The sequence below is a fragment of the Anabrus simplex genome, chromosome 1 (assembly GCF_040414725.1).
Source record: "Anabrus simplex isolate iqAnaSimp1 chromosome 1, ASM4041472v1, whole genome shotgun sequence".
In the NCBI taxonomy this organism is placed as follows: domain Eukaryota; kingdom Metazoa; phylum Arthropoda; class Insecta; order Orthoptera; family Tettigoniidae; genus Anabrus; species Anabrus simplex.
Window position 1 is genome coordinate 1,086,237,484 of NC_090265.1, and position 15,719 is coordinate 1,086,253,202.

At 38.1% G+C, this 15,719-nt stretch overlaps 1 protein-coding gene across 1 annotated transcript in view; it reads right to left on the bottom strand.

The window, feature by feature from the left end:
* Positions 1-15,719, bottom strand: part of LOC136858025 (protein disulfide-isomerase A5) — a 268,246-nt gene that overhangs the window by 89,727 nt on the left and 162,800 nt on the right. Inside the window, exon 6 of the mRNA XM_067137231.2 lies at positions 1,621-1,725. Within this exon, the coding sequence (XP_066993332.1) occupies positions 1,621-1,725 (105 nt within the window). The remainder of the gene's footprint in view (positions 1-1,620; positions 1,726-15,719) is intronic.

The window sequence follows — 15,719 nt, forward strand, 5'->3', positions numbered from 1 at the left end:
ACCTGGCTGGGAATCGAACCCGGGACCCTATGAATATCGTTTTTGGAGATGCTAAGGTGCTGGAATTTTGTCCCCCAGGAGTTTTTATGTGTGAGCACCTTCAAATATCACCGGACAGAGCTGGAATCGAACCTGTCAACTTGAGCTCAGGAGGATAGTGCTCTATCATCTGAGTTACTCAGCCCAGCGATACATGTGTACGCTGACCATTCAGCCAATGAGTCGGACCAAATTATAAATACAGTAATATTAATAATATTAAAGTTATTTATTTATTTATTCACTTATTTTAAAAATCTCATTTCATTGGAAGTCGCCAAGTGATAATTACATTCAGTTATGTTACAAGAATTAATATTTTTATTAATATAATTTTCTTTATAATACAATTAACCCCCAAGCATGAGGCAAAATATTTAAGTAGATTACAATTGTCACCCAACAGTGGTACAGTGGTTTTTGGTATATAAGAACACGCAGCTGGGAGAGACTGAAAAGGAACTGCAGCAAGAGTGGAGCGCAGGAGTTGAAAAACTCGAAGCATGGAGTAAAGTTTTACATCATTTGAGCGTTTTGTGTAATTTCAATGATAGCACTGCATACATTCCAAAAGTTGCATATCACAATGTTACAAGTTTAACATCCCACCAACTTGGGCTACTTTCTCGTTTTTGGAGATGCTAAGGTGCTGGAATTTTGTCCCCCAGGAGTTTTTATGTGTGAGCACCTTCAAATACCACCGGACAGAGCCGGAATCGAACCTGTCAACTTGAGCTCAGGAGGATAGTGCTCTACCATCTGAGTTACTCAGCCCAGCGATACATGTGTATCAGTGTGTGATAAAATTGTCTGACAATATTATTAACAGTGTAAAATGGTGCTTCCATCGCACAGGGCAAGTTTGGAAGCCAGGGAAATTATAATCAATGTGTATCAAGCAGCTTATGTGTCTACGGATGACTTTCGAAAATTTCATGACATCGAGCAATATCCTTCACAAGCTACTAAGAAAGTTAGAAAGCAATTTCACAAAAAGATTTTTTTTCCAAATGTTAAAATGTATTAAACACTAGCAGAGGTTAACTGTTTGCATACAAGCTTCTTTGTGAGGAAGCAGTATATTCTGCTGTCATTTTATTGGTTTATTTGGTCTGTGCTTGTTCTGAAATGTTTGGATGAAGTAATAACAGCAGGTAGAAGGTGGTAATGAGGATCATTGTGCAACGGTGAGTTAATGAGTTAAACATGCATATGCATTCAGCTCGTTTGTTAAAACAGCAATCAGAAATCCTACAAAATTTAATGTATCTCTAACATTACGAGGACTTTCGTGCGCTGTGCTATGCTGTCTTTTATAATTTTTTGAACAACCTAAAGTGGCACTATTCTGCAGTGCACTTATAAAGACACAACTTTTGGTACATTTTTCATTCAGATACGGTGCTTATAATCTATAAAACTATTATAACAACTGAAGTACAGGCATTTTCATATATTGCAAGTAGACCTACTCATTATTATGACTACTTTTCATAATTTTATCAACTATCACATTAATGAGGTTCTACTGTATTTTTCTTCTTCTTCTCATTTTATTAAGGACTTTATCTAAGAACTTACATGTTCCTCTTTGAGACGTTCAGCAGCTCGTTCAAATTCTGGCTTCATTTTTTTACAATGTCCACACCAAGGTGCATAAAACATCACTAATACTGATGGCTTATCCTGCAACAAAACATGACCATATGAACACTGAAATTGAAATCAATTCCTTTTTAACAAAAGTAGCAAAAGGAAACCAAGAACAGGATATGTAGTCAAATTTATCTCAACACCCACTAGGACTATCAAGCAGTAGGGTATTTTGTGGAAGTTGGGTACACATATTTTTGAAGCTCATCAGCTGGCTGCTCAAAAGCATGTAATAGCAACATTCCATAGACCAGTGGTTCCTTAAGAGTGTTCTGCAGATCCCTGGGATCTCCCAACAGTTAACAGGGGTACAAGGGTTGGCCAGATATTCTCTAAATGAGAGAGAGTGTGTGGGTTGCTGCTGCTGTTGTTGGTTTTTTTTTTTTTTTTAGAAGACCCAGTGAACTGGAGAGAACCTACAACAAGCAATTCATCATGCACAGGACAGAGACCCAGGGAGACAGGTCATCAAGACACTAGCTACATGATGCCACTACACCCTTACAGAGGGTTAGAATAAGAGACACAAATCAAATATATATACTATCTGCGCACTTTTTAGTGATAGATTTACACCCTAGTGCTGAAGAAGTCGACTTCGGTTATCTTCGAGATTCGTATTGGCAACCTTTGAAACACAAACTAAGAATCGCTTATCGCTGTGCGCCATCTGGCGTACACTTTAAGTACTCGTACTGTTGTTGTTTACACAGCAAAGCCAAACTATAGAATTCATGCTAGAAACACGTTTCGCAACGGGAAATGTTATATAGTATTATATATTGAGTGTGTGACACAGTTGTTTGCTTAAAATAATAAAGGTTTATAAAATTCATATCGATCGATCATATTATCGATTCAATTCAGATTTCATTTCCATTCAGTTGGCAGTATTAACGGAACCCTTCTTACTTCTCCAACGAGTACAAAAATCTATCACTAAAAAGTGGGCATACTATACTTTATATAGAACCATATTTGGCTTTTGGATTTACATATAAAGGAAAAACCTTTTTTTTCTCTCTCCAAGGGTTATCCAAGTGTCAGGCAATGTTGGTGAAAAGTGTGTAAACTGACAATTAAAATGCTACAGAGACTTCACATCAGGCAAGTTACTGCCTAGCACTAGCAAGGAAAGCTCCCAATAAGCAGAAAATTTAATTAAGCCATGTGCAAATGACATGGCAACATGCTTTCTGAAAGATCAACATAAAAACACATTTTAAAAGGTACAGCTATCCAACACTATTCAATGTTATACCAAGGACCTTTCAGATGATACAGAAAGACAGTGTTGTGTCTTAATTATAAGTTTGCTTTCTCTTAACAATTCACTGCATCAATAGACGTAGCCAGTTTAGCAGTGTTATTTGTCAGGTATGTTTTCAAAAACAAAATCAAGGAAGATTTGCTACTCTACAAATCTCATTAAAGTTGCATTGCAGGAGAAGAAATTGTTAATGCCATTAATAGTTATACAGTAGAAGTCCGCTATAGCGAGTACGGTATATAACGAGAACCCCGATATAGCGACGACATGTTTCTGTCCCTTCAAAATTCCTATATTAAACTGTGTATCGTCCTTCGGTTACAGCGAGAACCGTATCACTGGCGCATCCGTTATTACGAGCGATTAAGCGCGCGCGATATTTTCCGTTACAGATATTTATGTACCCCAGCGATGATATTGCATGTGATCGATTACCTTCGGCATCGTTTCCTCGCTATGTGCACTAGCGATTTCTCTCGTCGACATTCGAAGGCGATGTCGGACTCGATTAGTAATATCCGTCGACAGTTGTTCCGTAAAGAAATTTCGAAATGAAAGAGAACATATTTTCGTAATAAATACGTAAATAACGTGTCCGATAACGGTTGTTAACTCGTTAAAATTAAGGCTGACTAAACGACCGCTTAATTTTGAGGCTAAATACTGCAATTTAATAAGAATGGGATACACCTTGAGATATTGCAGAGTGCTTAATTGATTTCAGAGGTTAGTTTATATTTTGTTGCGTCTGGTTAAATTACGGAATGGCTATTATGAAAATTTATAGCGAGAAAGGTATAATTTCTCTACTGGCGCTTGAAGTGTGTTTTCATCATACGTATAGTACGGTTAAGTTAGGATACGCGACGCTGTTTGAATAAGAAAACTGGAACGTTTGCAACAAAATGTTATCGATCATCTTCGGTACGGTATAGTTTTCTCGCTTTGTGCATTTGCGAGCTCTCTCGTTGACATTCAAAGGCGATGTTGGAGTTTATTAGTAATACCCATTGACTGCTGTACTCTGAGCAAAATTTGAAATGAAAGAGGGAAACACGTTTTCCTAATAAATGCGTAAATAACGTGGCCGATAGCAGTTGTTAACTCGTTAAAAATAAAGGCTGAAGTAAACGATATCTTATGTTATATACGGAAATTAAGTAAGAATGTGATACACCTCAAGATATGGCGGAGTACATCACTGATTTCAGATAATATTAAATATCTTCTCGCGTCTAGTTACGGCTATTTACATGTAAATTTTTCGCGAGGAGGTTATTTCTCTACATGCGTTTCAAATATGTTTTCATGATAGGCTACATATACGGTTAGGTTAGGTGACGCTGTTTGAAGAAGAAAGCTGAGGTGCTTGCCACAGAAATCTCTGGAGCAATACCGTATTTCTCCGAATCCAACACTTTTTTTTCCCTCTCAGAATCTCATTCGAAAACTCAAGGGTTGTTGCATTCGCGGCCTAACAGTAAGTTAATGGATACCACTGGCAACTACCGCGGTAACAACGCTGCTTCTTTTCACACGCGCACAGAACTCGTTGACAATAAACGACCGCCTTTTTACTACACATCGCTAGCCGCGACAACCGGTTGTACAGAGCCTGTGTGTTTGTCAAATCTGCAGAATGGCATCAAAGCATGCGACCCTTCGAATTCTTAGAAAAGCCATGGCTACTCAGTGGCAGAGTCATAACGCGTCTATTGTACTTGACGCTTAATATAGACAGCAGGAATATTTTCGTGATGGATAGTCGTATTGTAAAGATACGTGGAAAAGGTATTGCCGGCAAATTTTCAACGGGTTCTAGTCGATATTATGATGCCAATTATAAGTTAATGTTTATTAAACACACGGAAGTTTAGAATAATTGTGCAGCCGCAAGAAAATACGGCATAGGCCTAACTAAAGCCAATATTTGGCGTTAGCGTGAAGACGAAGAGCTAAAAAATGCGTACTGTACAAAAAATGCATTCAGTAGTCCACAACAAGGACGCTATAAAGAAGTCGAAGATGAAATTGTGAGGTATGTGCACGAAAAACGCAAGGGCGGAATGGCCATACCGTGGCGCAATAAACTCGTTCGTTGACTTTCAACGTTCGCGATTAGGCCAATACATCGCTAGCCGCTGAATTTGGCCGAACCCGGCAAGCGAGACGTGCGTTTAGCGGCAGCCGGTTATATCTGACGCTGCGTAAAAGTAACAGTTTTATAGACAGCAAGAATAGTTTCCTGATGGATCGTTGTATTGTAGAGACGCTTGGAATAGGTATTGCCGGAAAATTTTCAACGAGTTCTCTTCGGTATTATAATGCCAATGGTCCTTAAACACGCGGAAATAAATAATTGTGCAGCCGCCAAAAATAAAGAAATACGGCGTGACGAAAGTCAATGTTCGGCGTCTAAAAATGCGTAGGCCTACTGTAAGACAAGACATTCATATGATTTTACAAACTTCTTTTTGAGCCTGATTAAAATTTTTTGAAGAAAATGTGGGATTCATCTTGGATTCGGAGATATACGGTACTATATTTTTTTCAGAATGAAATTAAACACACACTTTCACGTAGTATCGGATTACGAAAAATAACAAACAAGTAAGCCGTAGTGTGGATATCATATACGAAAACGCAAGTTTTGAACAGACTGATTGCCGTTTCATACCGATTTTAAAGTGCATGAAGGGTTTTCCGACTTTTATACAAAAATCGGATATAACGACAATCCGTTATAACGAGTAAATGTTTCGCTGTTATGAATTCTCGCTGTAACGGACTTCTACTGTATATACGGTTCAGATGTTTAAGACCTAAAAGTCTCCCACATATGCAGGCATATATGCTCTTCAAAATGGCTAAATAAGACCCAAAAATAAAAATATGACCATACATATGTACTTCCAACAATTTAAAAAAAAAATTTTTTGCTAGTTGCTTTACATTGCACCGACGCAGATAGGTCTTATGGTGACAATGGGACAGGAAAGGCCTATGAATGGCAAGGAAGCAGCTGTGGCCTTAATTAAGGTACAGCCCCAGCATTTGCATGGTGTGAAAATGGGAAACCACGGAAAAACATTTTTAGGGCTGCCGACAGTGGAGTTCGAACCCACTACAGACATGCCAACTTTCAAAAGTAAAATATCAGGAGAAATTTGGCAGTGAATCGCAATGTATTACGACACATCACTGATGGCAGAACATGTACTAACTCATTATAATTTAATACATTAACAATTATATTTGGCCTACATATATACAAGGGTCATCCGGAAAGTAGTACCAGTTAGCGCCGCATGAAGCGCTGACGACTCGGGTAGCCGCTGGGCAAGGTCAGACCACGTCAGTGGCTTGTCTGCCTGCTCTGTGCGAGGTTGCGTGATGCTAGCATTGCCTGTGTTGTGTCTGTGATCATTTAAAATGTTTAAACAAATTGAGAACTCCGCCAGTTGTGAAGTGAAAGCCATGGTTAAATTTCTTAATGCACGAAACGTTCGACCTTGTGATATTCATCGCCAATTAACGGAGGTGTATGGAGACAATGTGATGGACGAGTCATCTTTTCGGCGCTGGGGAGGGGGAATACACATGACGAGGAGCGTTCAGGGAGACCATCTGTCATTACAGACCAACTGCTGAATGCAGTAGACGAATGCATGAGGAACGATCGGCGCGTCACAATTGATGAACTCTGTGAACATTTTCCTAATGTGTCTCAAACAATTGTTCATGAAATTGTCAAGACCATCTGCAATATTCAAAAATCTGTGCAAGGTGGGTCCCTAGCATGCTTACAGAGGAGCACAAAACCAAGCATATGGCTGCAGCACTGACGTTTCTGGGACGTTATTCCGATGAAGGAGACTCTTTCCTGACTCGCATCATTACTGGGGATGAAACAAGGGTTTGTTATGCATCACCTGAGAGTAAACGACAGTCAATGGAGTGGCATCATACTCATTCACCAACCAAACCAAAAAAATTCAAGACAGTTCTGTCCACCAGGAAACTCATGGCAACCATTTTCTGGGATCGCCGAGGTGTACTGCTCATTGATTTTATGGCCCGTGGAGACACAATTAATGTTAATACGTATTGTGAAACATAAAAGAAATTACGGCAGGCAATACAAAATCAACGGCGAGGTCTATTGTCTACAGGCGTCATTCTCCTTCATGACAATGCCAGGCCTCATGCAGCTGCGATAACACAACAACTTTTGCAGCAATTCAAGTGGGAAACCTTCGACCATCCCCCGTATAGCCCGGACTTGGCCCCTTCGGATTTTCATCTCTTTACGAAGCTTAAAGGCTTTCTGGCGGGAAAAGGATTTGACAACGATGAAGAACTTAAACGAGCTGTGATTACGTAACTCAATACGCTGGCGGCAGAGGACTATGACGCTGGAATACAAAAACTCGTCCCACATTATGACAAATGCCTAAATTTGCTTGGAAATTATGTGGAGAAGTAGTGTAAAGTATGCTCTTTCCAATAAAAATGTGTATATTTGTTAATATTTACTCTTGTGTCTTTACTGCGCAAACAGGTACCACTTTCCGGATGGCCTTTGTATATATTTCATTATTTATATGTGAATTCCTTACTAAATACTGGATACAACCTGAACTGTAGGAACATGCGACTTCTCATCCTTCAACATGCTGATCACATTGCGACTAATTGTTGTTCAACACACCCTTAGCTGACTTATCCCTCTTCAGAAACTTGGAACTAGATTTTTGCTCGAAGGACTTGCCTTGCTGATCTGATTTTATGGTTAAAAATTTCTCCAAAGTTTGTTCAGACAGCAAGGAACTGAACTGTGCTTTTGTCTTTGTGACTCAGCTAAAAATCCTTTCACATTCTGCATTGCTATGTGGAATTGATAAAATAGCAAGCATCACCTTAGAGAGTCTGTCATATTTAAGTACACCATCAGCTGATTTGATCTGACCTACCAATGTCCATTTACCAGGTCTGTTTCTTTGAACTGAAAGTTACAGAACTGGGAGTGCAGAATATCAGTTTCTTTATCTAAATGTTCCAGTTCACTAGTCAGAATGTTCAGAAACTTGTTAATGAAAAATCTAAGGCTAGAAAATGATGCCTTACTTATAGCAGAAATATTTGCAACTTCTCCATTAATTAGAACTTCATCTTTGAATGGAAATTTGTGTATCATGTAGTCGTATGATGAAGAGAAACACTTTCTAACAGACTTAAGAATATGCACTTTTCCTGAGACTTCAAAGTGTTCACTAAAACAAATGCATAGAGTTCCCTATCAACAGATCACAATAATTTAATAATATGTGGTTTCACAAACCTTGCCATCACATTCGGTCCTCCAAAACTAACCTCAATAAGTGGATGTGCGGCATACTTTTTTTTTTTGGTGAAACTGATGAGTGGGTTTTACTTTTAACTGAGGAGTGTGGTGAAATGTTATGACAATGCTTCACCTTTTAAGACAAACAAGACACATCTGCACATAGACTGTGATTAGAAATTTTGTAAGTCTTCAAAGTTCCCATCTGAGAATCCTTACTCACAATTTTGCTCCTGAATAAAGTAACCAAAGTGTCCCACTGCAGCAAAATCCTATCTAAACACCTTCTTAATGATAACCATCCAGTAAGCACATGCTTCAGAATTTTCCTGATCTCTGTGTTGTGTAAAGTCTGAAATTCTCTTTCCTCTTTGCACTCCTTTCCAGATAATAATATATATCAATTATATTTTCATCTACATTTACGGGCAAGCACACTGCACCATTCTCTGCAGCAAGATTAATTCATGACAAGAACAGCCTAAACGATTTTCTTACTTCAAACATCCTGCCATTACTGGAGCATTATCAGCACCAAGAGCTAGGCAGATTTTTAATGGAATGCAGAATTCCTGAAAAGTTGAGAACAAAAGATTGACAATGTTAGCTCCGGTAGCATCCCCTTCTAAATTAGGCACAGAGAGAAGACAATTCTGAATTTCATTGAGTTCAGGCCTAAAAATATTACAATACGTTATATTTTCAAGTCGCTTTTATTGCTACCATCAATACCAACAGAAAATGCATTCACCTGCAAATGTGATACAATTTTTGTCCTTTCTTCCATGCACATTTCTGTAATGATAGCCACTGTTTTCGTTCTAGCACACCCATATCGTTTATCGATTTCCGAATCAGGAAACATTTTGCGAAACAAAGGTTCTGCATGGTCGGCACAATTTACAGGCAGGTTATGTTCTATTTTCAGGCAGTTTATGTTCTACGATACATGACATAAATAAAGCCTCGGCATTCTTTACAGGATTTACATCTTGGTTTTTACATGAAAAGTTCAGTTTCTGGTTTCTCTCTACACACTGAACACTCTCCTTATGTTTTCTTGCTTGCGTATGTTTGAGTATATCGCACTTCCGCTATGCACAACTGAAAAATTACACCTACACATAGTACAGAATGTGAATGCTGGTGTCTTCCTGGATTCACTTGAACATGGAAACTCTTCCCTATAAGCACTTTTAAACACTGCATCATATTTCTTTTTTTGACATTTTGGCCAAAACAAATATTAAGACATACAACATGAGCACTTATGCAGGTCCTGGCAGGGGTAGAGAGAGCAAGAAAATGCACGGGAGTTTAAAATAATACAAAAATTACTGATACTGCTCTGAAAATCGGAAGATCAGGAAGAACAATGAAAAATCGGGAGATTTGGCACATCTGGGTATAACAACATCTATATATATATATAAAAGTCATTGTATGTGGGTGGGTGGGTGGGTTTGTACCACATCTCCTCCCAAACCATTGGAGCGATTTCAACCAAATTTGATACACTTATGACTTGGTATCAGGAGACAAACCGCATGGGGGTAAGACATCCCAAACACCCCTGGGGGCAGGGGGGCGAAGGGGGCCATATATAAAAATAAATGAAAATAGTGTCGAATCCATACTTTTCGGGGTCGCTGAGATGAATAATGATACTCCAATTTTTTTAAAAGTCCAAGTTCAGCCCCTTTGGGGTGGGGGCGAGGGTGGGAGTGATATATATAAATAATCGAAAATAATGTCGAATACATAGTTTTTGGGGTCGCCAAAGTGAATAGGGACACTCCGGATTGTTGGTATCAGGAGACAAACCACGTGGGGGTAAGACATTCCAGGAACCCTTAGCGGCGGGGGGCGAGGGGGGTCATATATAAAAATAAATGAAAATAGTGTCGAATCCATACTTTTCGGGGTCGCTGAGATGAATAATGATACTCCAATTTTTTTAAAAGTCCAAGTTCAGCCCCTTTGGGGTGGGGGCGAGGGTGGGAGTGATATATATAAATAATCGAAAATAATGTCGAATACATAGTTTTTGGGGTCGCCAAAGTGAATAGGGACACTCCGGATTGTTGGTATCAGGAGACAAACCACGTGGGGGTAAGACATTCCAGGAACCCTTAGCGGCGGGGGGCGAGGGGGGTCATATATAAAAATAAATGAAAATAGTGTCGAATCCATACTTTTCAGGATCGCTGAGATGAATAGTGACACTCCAATTTTTTTTAAAGTCCAAGTTCAGCCCCTTTGGGGTGGGGGCGAGGGGGGGAGTGATATATATAAATAATCGAAAATAATGTCGAATACATAGTTTTCGGGGTCGCCAAAGTGAATAGCGACACTCCGGATTGTTGGTATCAGGAGACAAACCACGTGGGGGTAAGACATCCCAGGAACCCTTAGGGGTGGGGGGCGAGGGGGGTCATATATAAAAATAAATGAAAATAGTTTCGAATCCATACTTTTCGGGGTCGCTGAGATGAATAGTGACACTCCAATTTTTTTTTAAGTCCAAGTTCAGCCCCCTTTGAGGTGGGGGCGAGGGGGGAGTGATATATACAAATAATCGAAAATAATGTCGAATACATCGTTTTCGGGGTCGCCAAAGTGAATAGCGACAATCCGGATTTCCAGTATCAGGTGACAAACCACGTGGGGGTAAGACACGCCAGGAACCCTTAGGGGCGGGGGGCGAGGGGGGTCATAAGTAAAAATAAACGAAAATAGTGTCGAATCCACACTTTTCGAGTGTCGCTGAGATGAATAGTGACAGTCCGATTTTTTAAAAGTCCAAGTTCAGCCCCCTTTTAGGGTGGGGGCGAGGGGGGAGTGATATATAGAAATAATCGAAAATAGCGTCAAATACATAGTTTTCGGGGTCGCCAAAGTGAATAGCGACACTCCGGATTTTTGGTATCAGGAGACAAACCACGTGGGGGTAAGACACCCCAGGAACCCTTAGGGGCGGGGGGCGAGGGAGGTCATATATAAAAATAAACGAAAATAGTGTCGAATCCATACTTTTCGGGGTCGCTGAGATGAATAGTTACACTCCGAATTTTTTAAAAGTCCAAGTTCAGCCCCCTTTAGAGTAGGGGTGAGGGGGGAGTGATATATACACATAATCGAAAATAGTGTCGAGTCCATACTTTTCGTGGTCGCTTAGGTGAATAGTGACATCCCGGGAATTTTTAAATTCCAAGTTCAGCCCCCTTTAGGGTGGGGGACAAGGGGGGAGTGATGTATAAAAATAATCGAAAAGAATGTCGAGTACTCTTCGGGGTCGCTGAGATGAATACTGACACTCCGGATTTTTACTATCAGGAGACAAACCACGTGGGGGTAGGGCACCCCAGGAACCCATAGGGGCGGGGGGCGAAGGGGTGAGATATAAAAATCATCGAAAGTAGTGTCGAATCCATACTTTTCGGGGTCGCTTAGATGAACAGTGACATCCCGGGAAATTCTTAATTTCAACTTCAGCCCCCTCTAGGGTGGGGCAAGGGGGAGTGATATATAAAAATAATCGTAATTAGTGTCGAATCCACAGTTTTTACGGTCGCTGAGGTGAATAGTGGCACTCTGGACTTTTAAAGTCCAAATTAAGGCCCCTTTTGTGGTGAGTGGTTAGGAAGGGAGTTAGATATAAAATAATCGAAAATAATGTCACATCCATGGTTTTAGGTGTCGCTTAAATGAGGAGTGACACTCCGGTTGTCGTTTAAGTCCAAGTTGATCCCCAATTGCCAGGCGGGTGAGAAGGAGTCAAGAACAGAAAATATCCAAATGACCGAGATTAAGGGTGTTTTTTTGTACGTTCCAGTATAACTGTCAGCAGAACTTAATACAAATATTACCTACTACCTGAAAAAAATACTAAGGGGGAAAGACACCCCTTGAATCCTTAGATAAGGGTACGAAATGTAATTAAGACTGAAAATGACCAATATTAGTGTTGAATCCATACGTTTCGGGACTACGGGAACAATTTCAAACAAACTTGGTCACTTATGACTTATTATCAGGATTTTATTATTATTATTGATATATACAGTCGTATCAGCACACACGTTTTTAAAACATAACCGGTTTTCGGACACTAAGGTCCATCATCAGTGTTAATATTTAAATTTAATTTCACATAAGTGTGTCGTCAAAATGAGTTAAAAATGAGTTTAAATTTGTAGCCCTGTTGACATCAACTGTAAAATGAGAAAAAAGAAACCAAGTGTTAAAATTATGAAATCAATACATGTAAACTTACAATGTTGTTGTAAAAATTATGGACATACCATGTTAAGGCTGGCTTTCCTTCGTGCTCAGGCTGTTGGTCGAGTACTAACAAGCGTTCAGCTTTAACTACGGAACCGCACTGCAAGCACATGATGTTACGTCACCTCAAGGTTACGTAGTGAGCACCTGATGTTTACGTCAACTCAAGATTGTAAACAAGATGTTGCTTGCGGCTGTTTCATTTAAAATTTTATCTGGTTCCCTAGTCTGTGCTAAAAATATCTCAATGTTTTCACGTGTATTTAATTCAAATCCATAATTACCTTTAAAAATTAACTTCATGTCCTTTTCGATCCCTAAAAAGCTATGGTTATTGTTATAAATGTGTTCCGCAAAAGCTGAATACTTGTTGTACTTTATTGCCTTAAAATGTTCTTGATATCTTTGATTTAAGGTTCGCCCGGTTCTACCTATATAAAACTTTTTACAGTCGTTACAAGTGAGCCTGTATACTCCCGAATTAGTATATATATCTTTTTTATTGACACTGTGTGCATTATATATATGTTCTGATATTTTATTTCTGGTTCGGAAAGCTGTTTTTAGTTGAAATTTCTTAAATATATTCGCGATTTTAAAAACTTGACTTCCAAAATATGTAAATGTCACAAATTTATTATGTTCATGGATTTTCTTTCTTTTCTCATGGTTTTTCTTTTTTTCTCCATTTTCTTTCTTACGTATAATATTGTCTATCATTTCTGGGTTGTAGCCATTTGCTTTAGCAATTTGTTTTATTATTCTAATTTCTTTCAGTTTGTTTTCATTACTCAAGGGAAGTTTTAGTAATCTACTAATGTAGCTGTTGTAAGCTGATTGTTTGTGGGTTCCTGGGTGGTTGGAATCTTTATTGATGGTAGTGATGGCCTGTGTGGGTTTCCTAAAAATATCGAAATCTATCCTATTGTTGGTTTTTGTTAATGTGAGGTCCAAAAAATTTAACTTTTTATCGATTTCTTTCTCCATAGTGAATTTAATGTTGCTGTCAAGCAAATTCAACTAAAGCAGATAAGGGTAACGTCACAGTCATCATAAATAAAGACGACTACATCCAAAAAACAATTGATTTCATAGAAACAAATGGCATAAAGGAAATAAAGAAGGACCCCACCAAGAACTTAAACACAAAAATAAAAGAAACTCTAAAGGACACACAGTTCATAATAAATGAAAAAGAGAAACAAAAATTAGTCCTGATGAACCCAAGATGCCCAACTTTAAAGTCTCTCCCAAAAATTCACAAAGAGAATTACCCTGTTAGACCTATAATTAATTGTCGTAACAGTCCCACATTTCAATTATCAAAATATTTACTTAAACACTTACAAAACCACATTACACTAGAAAATAGTAATTCAATATCGAATTCTCTGGAAGCTATTTCCAAAATACAATCAACAGAAATAAACGAAGAAACTGTAATGGTATCATATGACGTGACCAACATGTATTCCAATATTCCTATTAAAGAGACCATAAACTTAATAGAAGAAAACTTAAAGAATCAAGATAGACTAAGTCACATAGAAATTAATGAAACGATAAACTTATTAACTCTAATATTAGAAAATAATTACTTTACATTCAACGGGAAGTACTACCAGCAAAACACAGGTTTACCAATGGGCAGCCCACTATCAGGTTTCTTAGCCAATATTTATTTAAATAATCTTGAGAAAACCATTTTGAACACATATCAGAAAGAAATAAAATTATGGGTCCGTTTTGTTGACGACACGGTGGTATTTTTAAATGGAGACCTCATTACTCCCGAAACATTTCTGGGTTGTTTGAATTTGCTTGACAGCAACATTAAATTCACTATGGAGAAAGAAATCGATAAAAAGTTAAATTTTTTGGACCTCACATTAACAAAAACCAACAATAGGATAGATTTCGATATTTTTAGGAAACCCACACAGGCCATCACTACCATCAATAAAGATTCCAACCACCCAGGAACCCACAAACAATCAGCTTACAACAGCTACATTAGTAGATTACTAAAACTTCCCTTGAGTAATGAAAACAAACTGAAAGAAATTAGAATAATAAAACAAATTGCTAAAGCAAATGGCTACAACCCAGAAATGATAGACAATATTATACGTAAGAAAGAAAATGGAGAAAAAAAGAAAAACCATGAGAAAAGAAAGAAAATCCATGAACATAATAAATTTGTGACATTTACATATTTTGGAAGTCAAGTTTTTAAAATCGCGAATATATTTAAGAAATTTCAACTAAAAACAGCTTTCCGAACCAGAAATAAAATATCAGAACATATATATAATGCACACAGTGTCAATAAAAAAGATATATATACTAATTCGGGAGTATACAGGCTCACTTGTAACGACTGTAAAAAGTTTTATATAGGTAGAACCGGGCGAACCTTAAATCAAAGATATCAAGAACATTTTAAGGCAATAAAGTACAACAAGTATTCAGCTTTTGCGGAACACATTTATAACAATAACCATAGCTTTTTAGGGATCGAAAAGGACATGAAGTTAATTTTTAAAGGTAATTATGGATTTGAATTAAATACACGTGAAAACACTGAGATATTTTTAGCACAGACTAGGGAACCAGATAAAATTTTAAATGAAACAGCCGCAAGCAACATCTTGTTTACAATCTTGAGTTGACGTAAACATCAGGTGCTCACTACGTAACCTTGAGGTGACGTAACATCATGTTTTTGCAGTGCGGTTCCGTAGTTAAAGCTGAACGCTTGTTAGTACTCGACCAACAGCCTGAGCACGAAGGAAAGCCAGCCTTAACATTGTATGTCCATAATTTTTACAACAACATTGTAAGTTTACATGTATTGATTTCATAATTTTAACACTTGGTTTCTTTTTTCTCATTTTACAGTTGATGTCAACAGGGCTACAAATTTAAACTCATTTTTAACTCATTTTGACGACACACTTATGTGAAATTAAATTTAAATATTAACACTGATGATGGACCTTAGTGTCCGAAAACCGGTTATGTTTTAAAAACGTGTGTGCTGATACGACTGTATATATCAATAATAATAATAAAATAATTATATCAGCACTGTCAAAATGGCTTTGATATTTTATAATGATTATAATT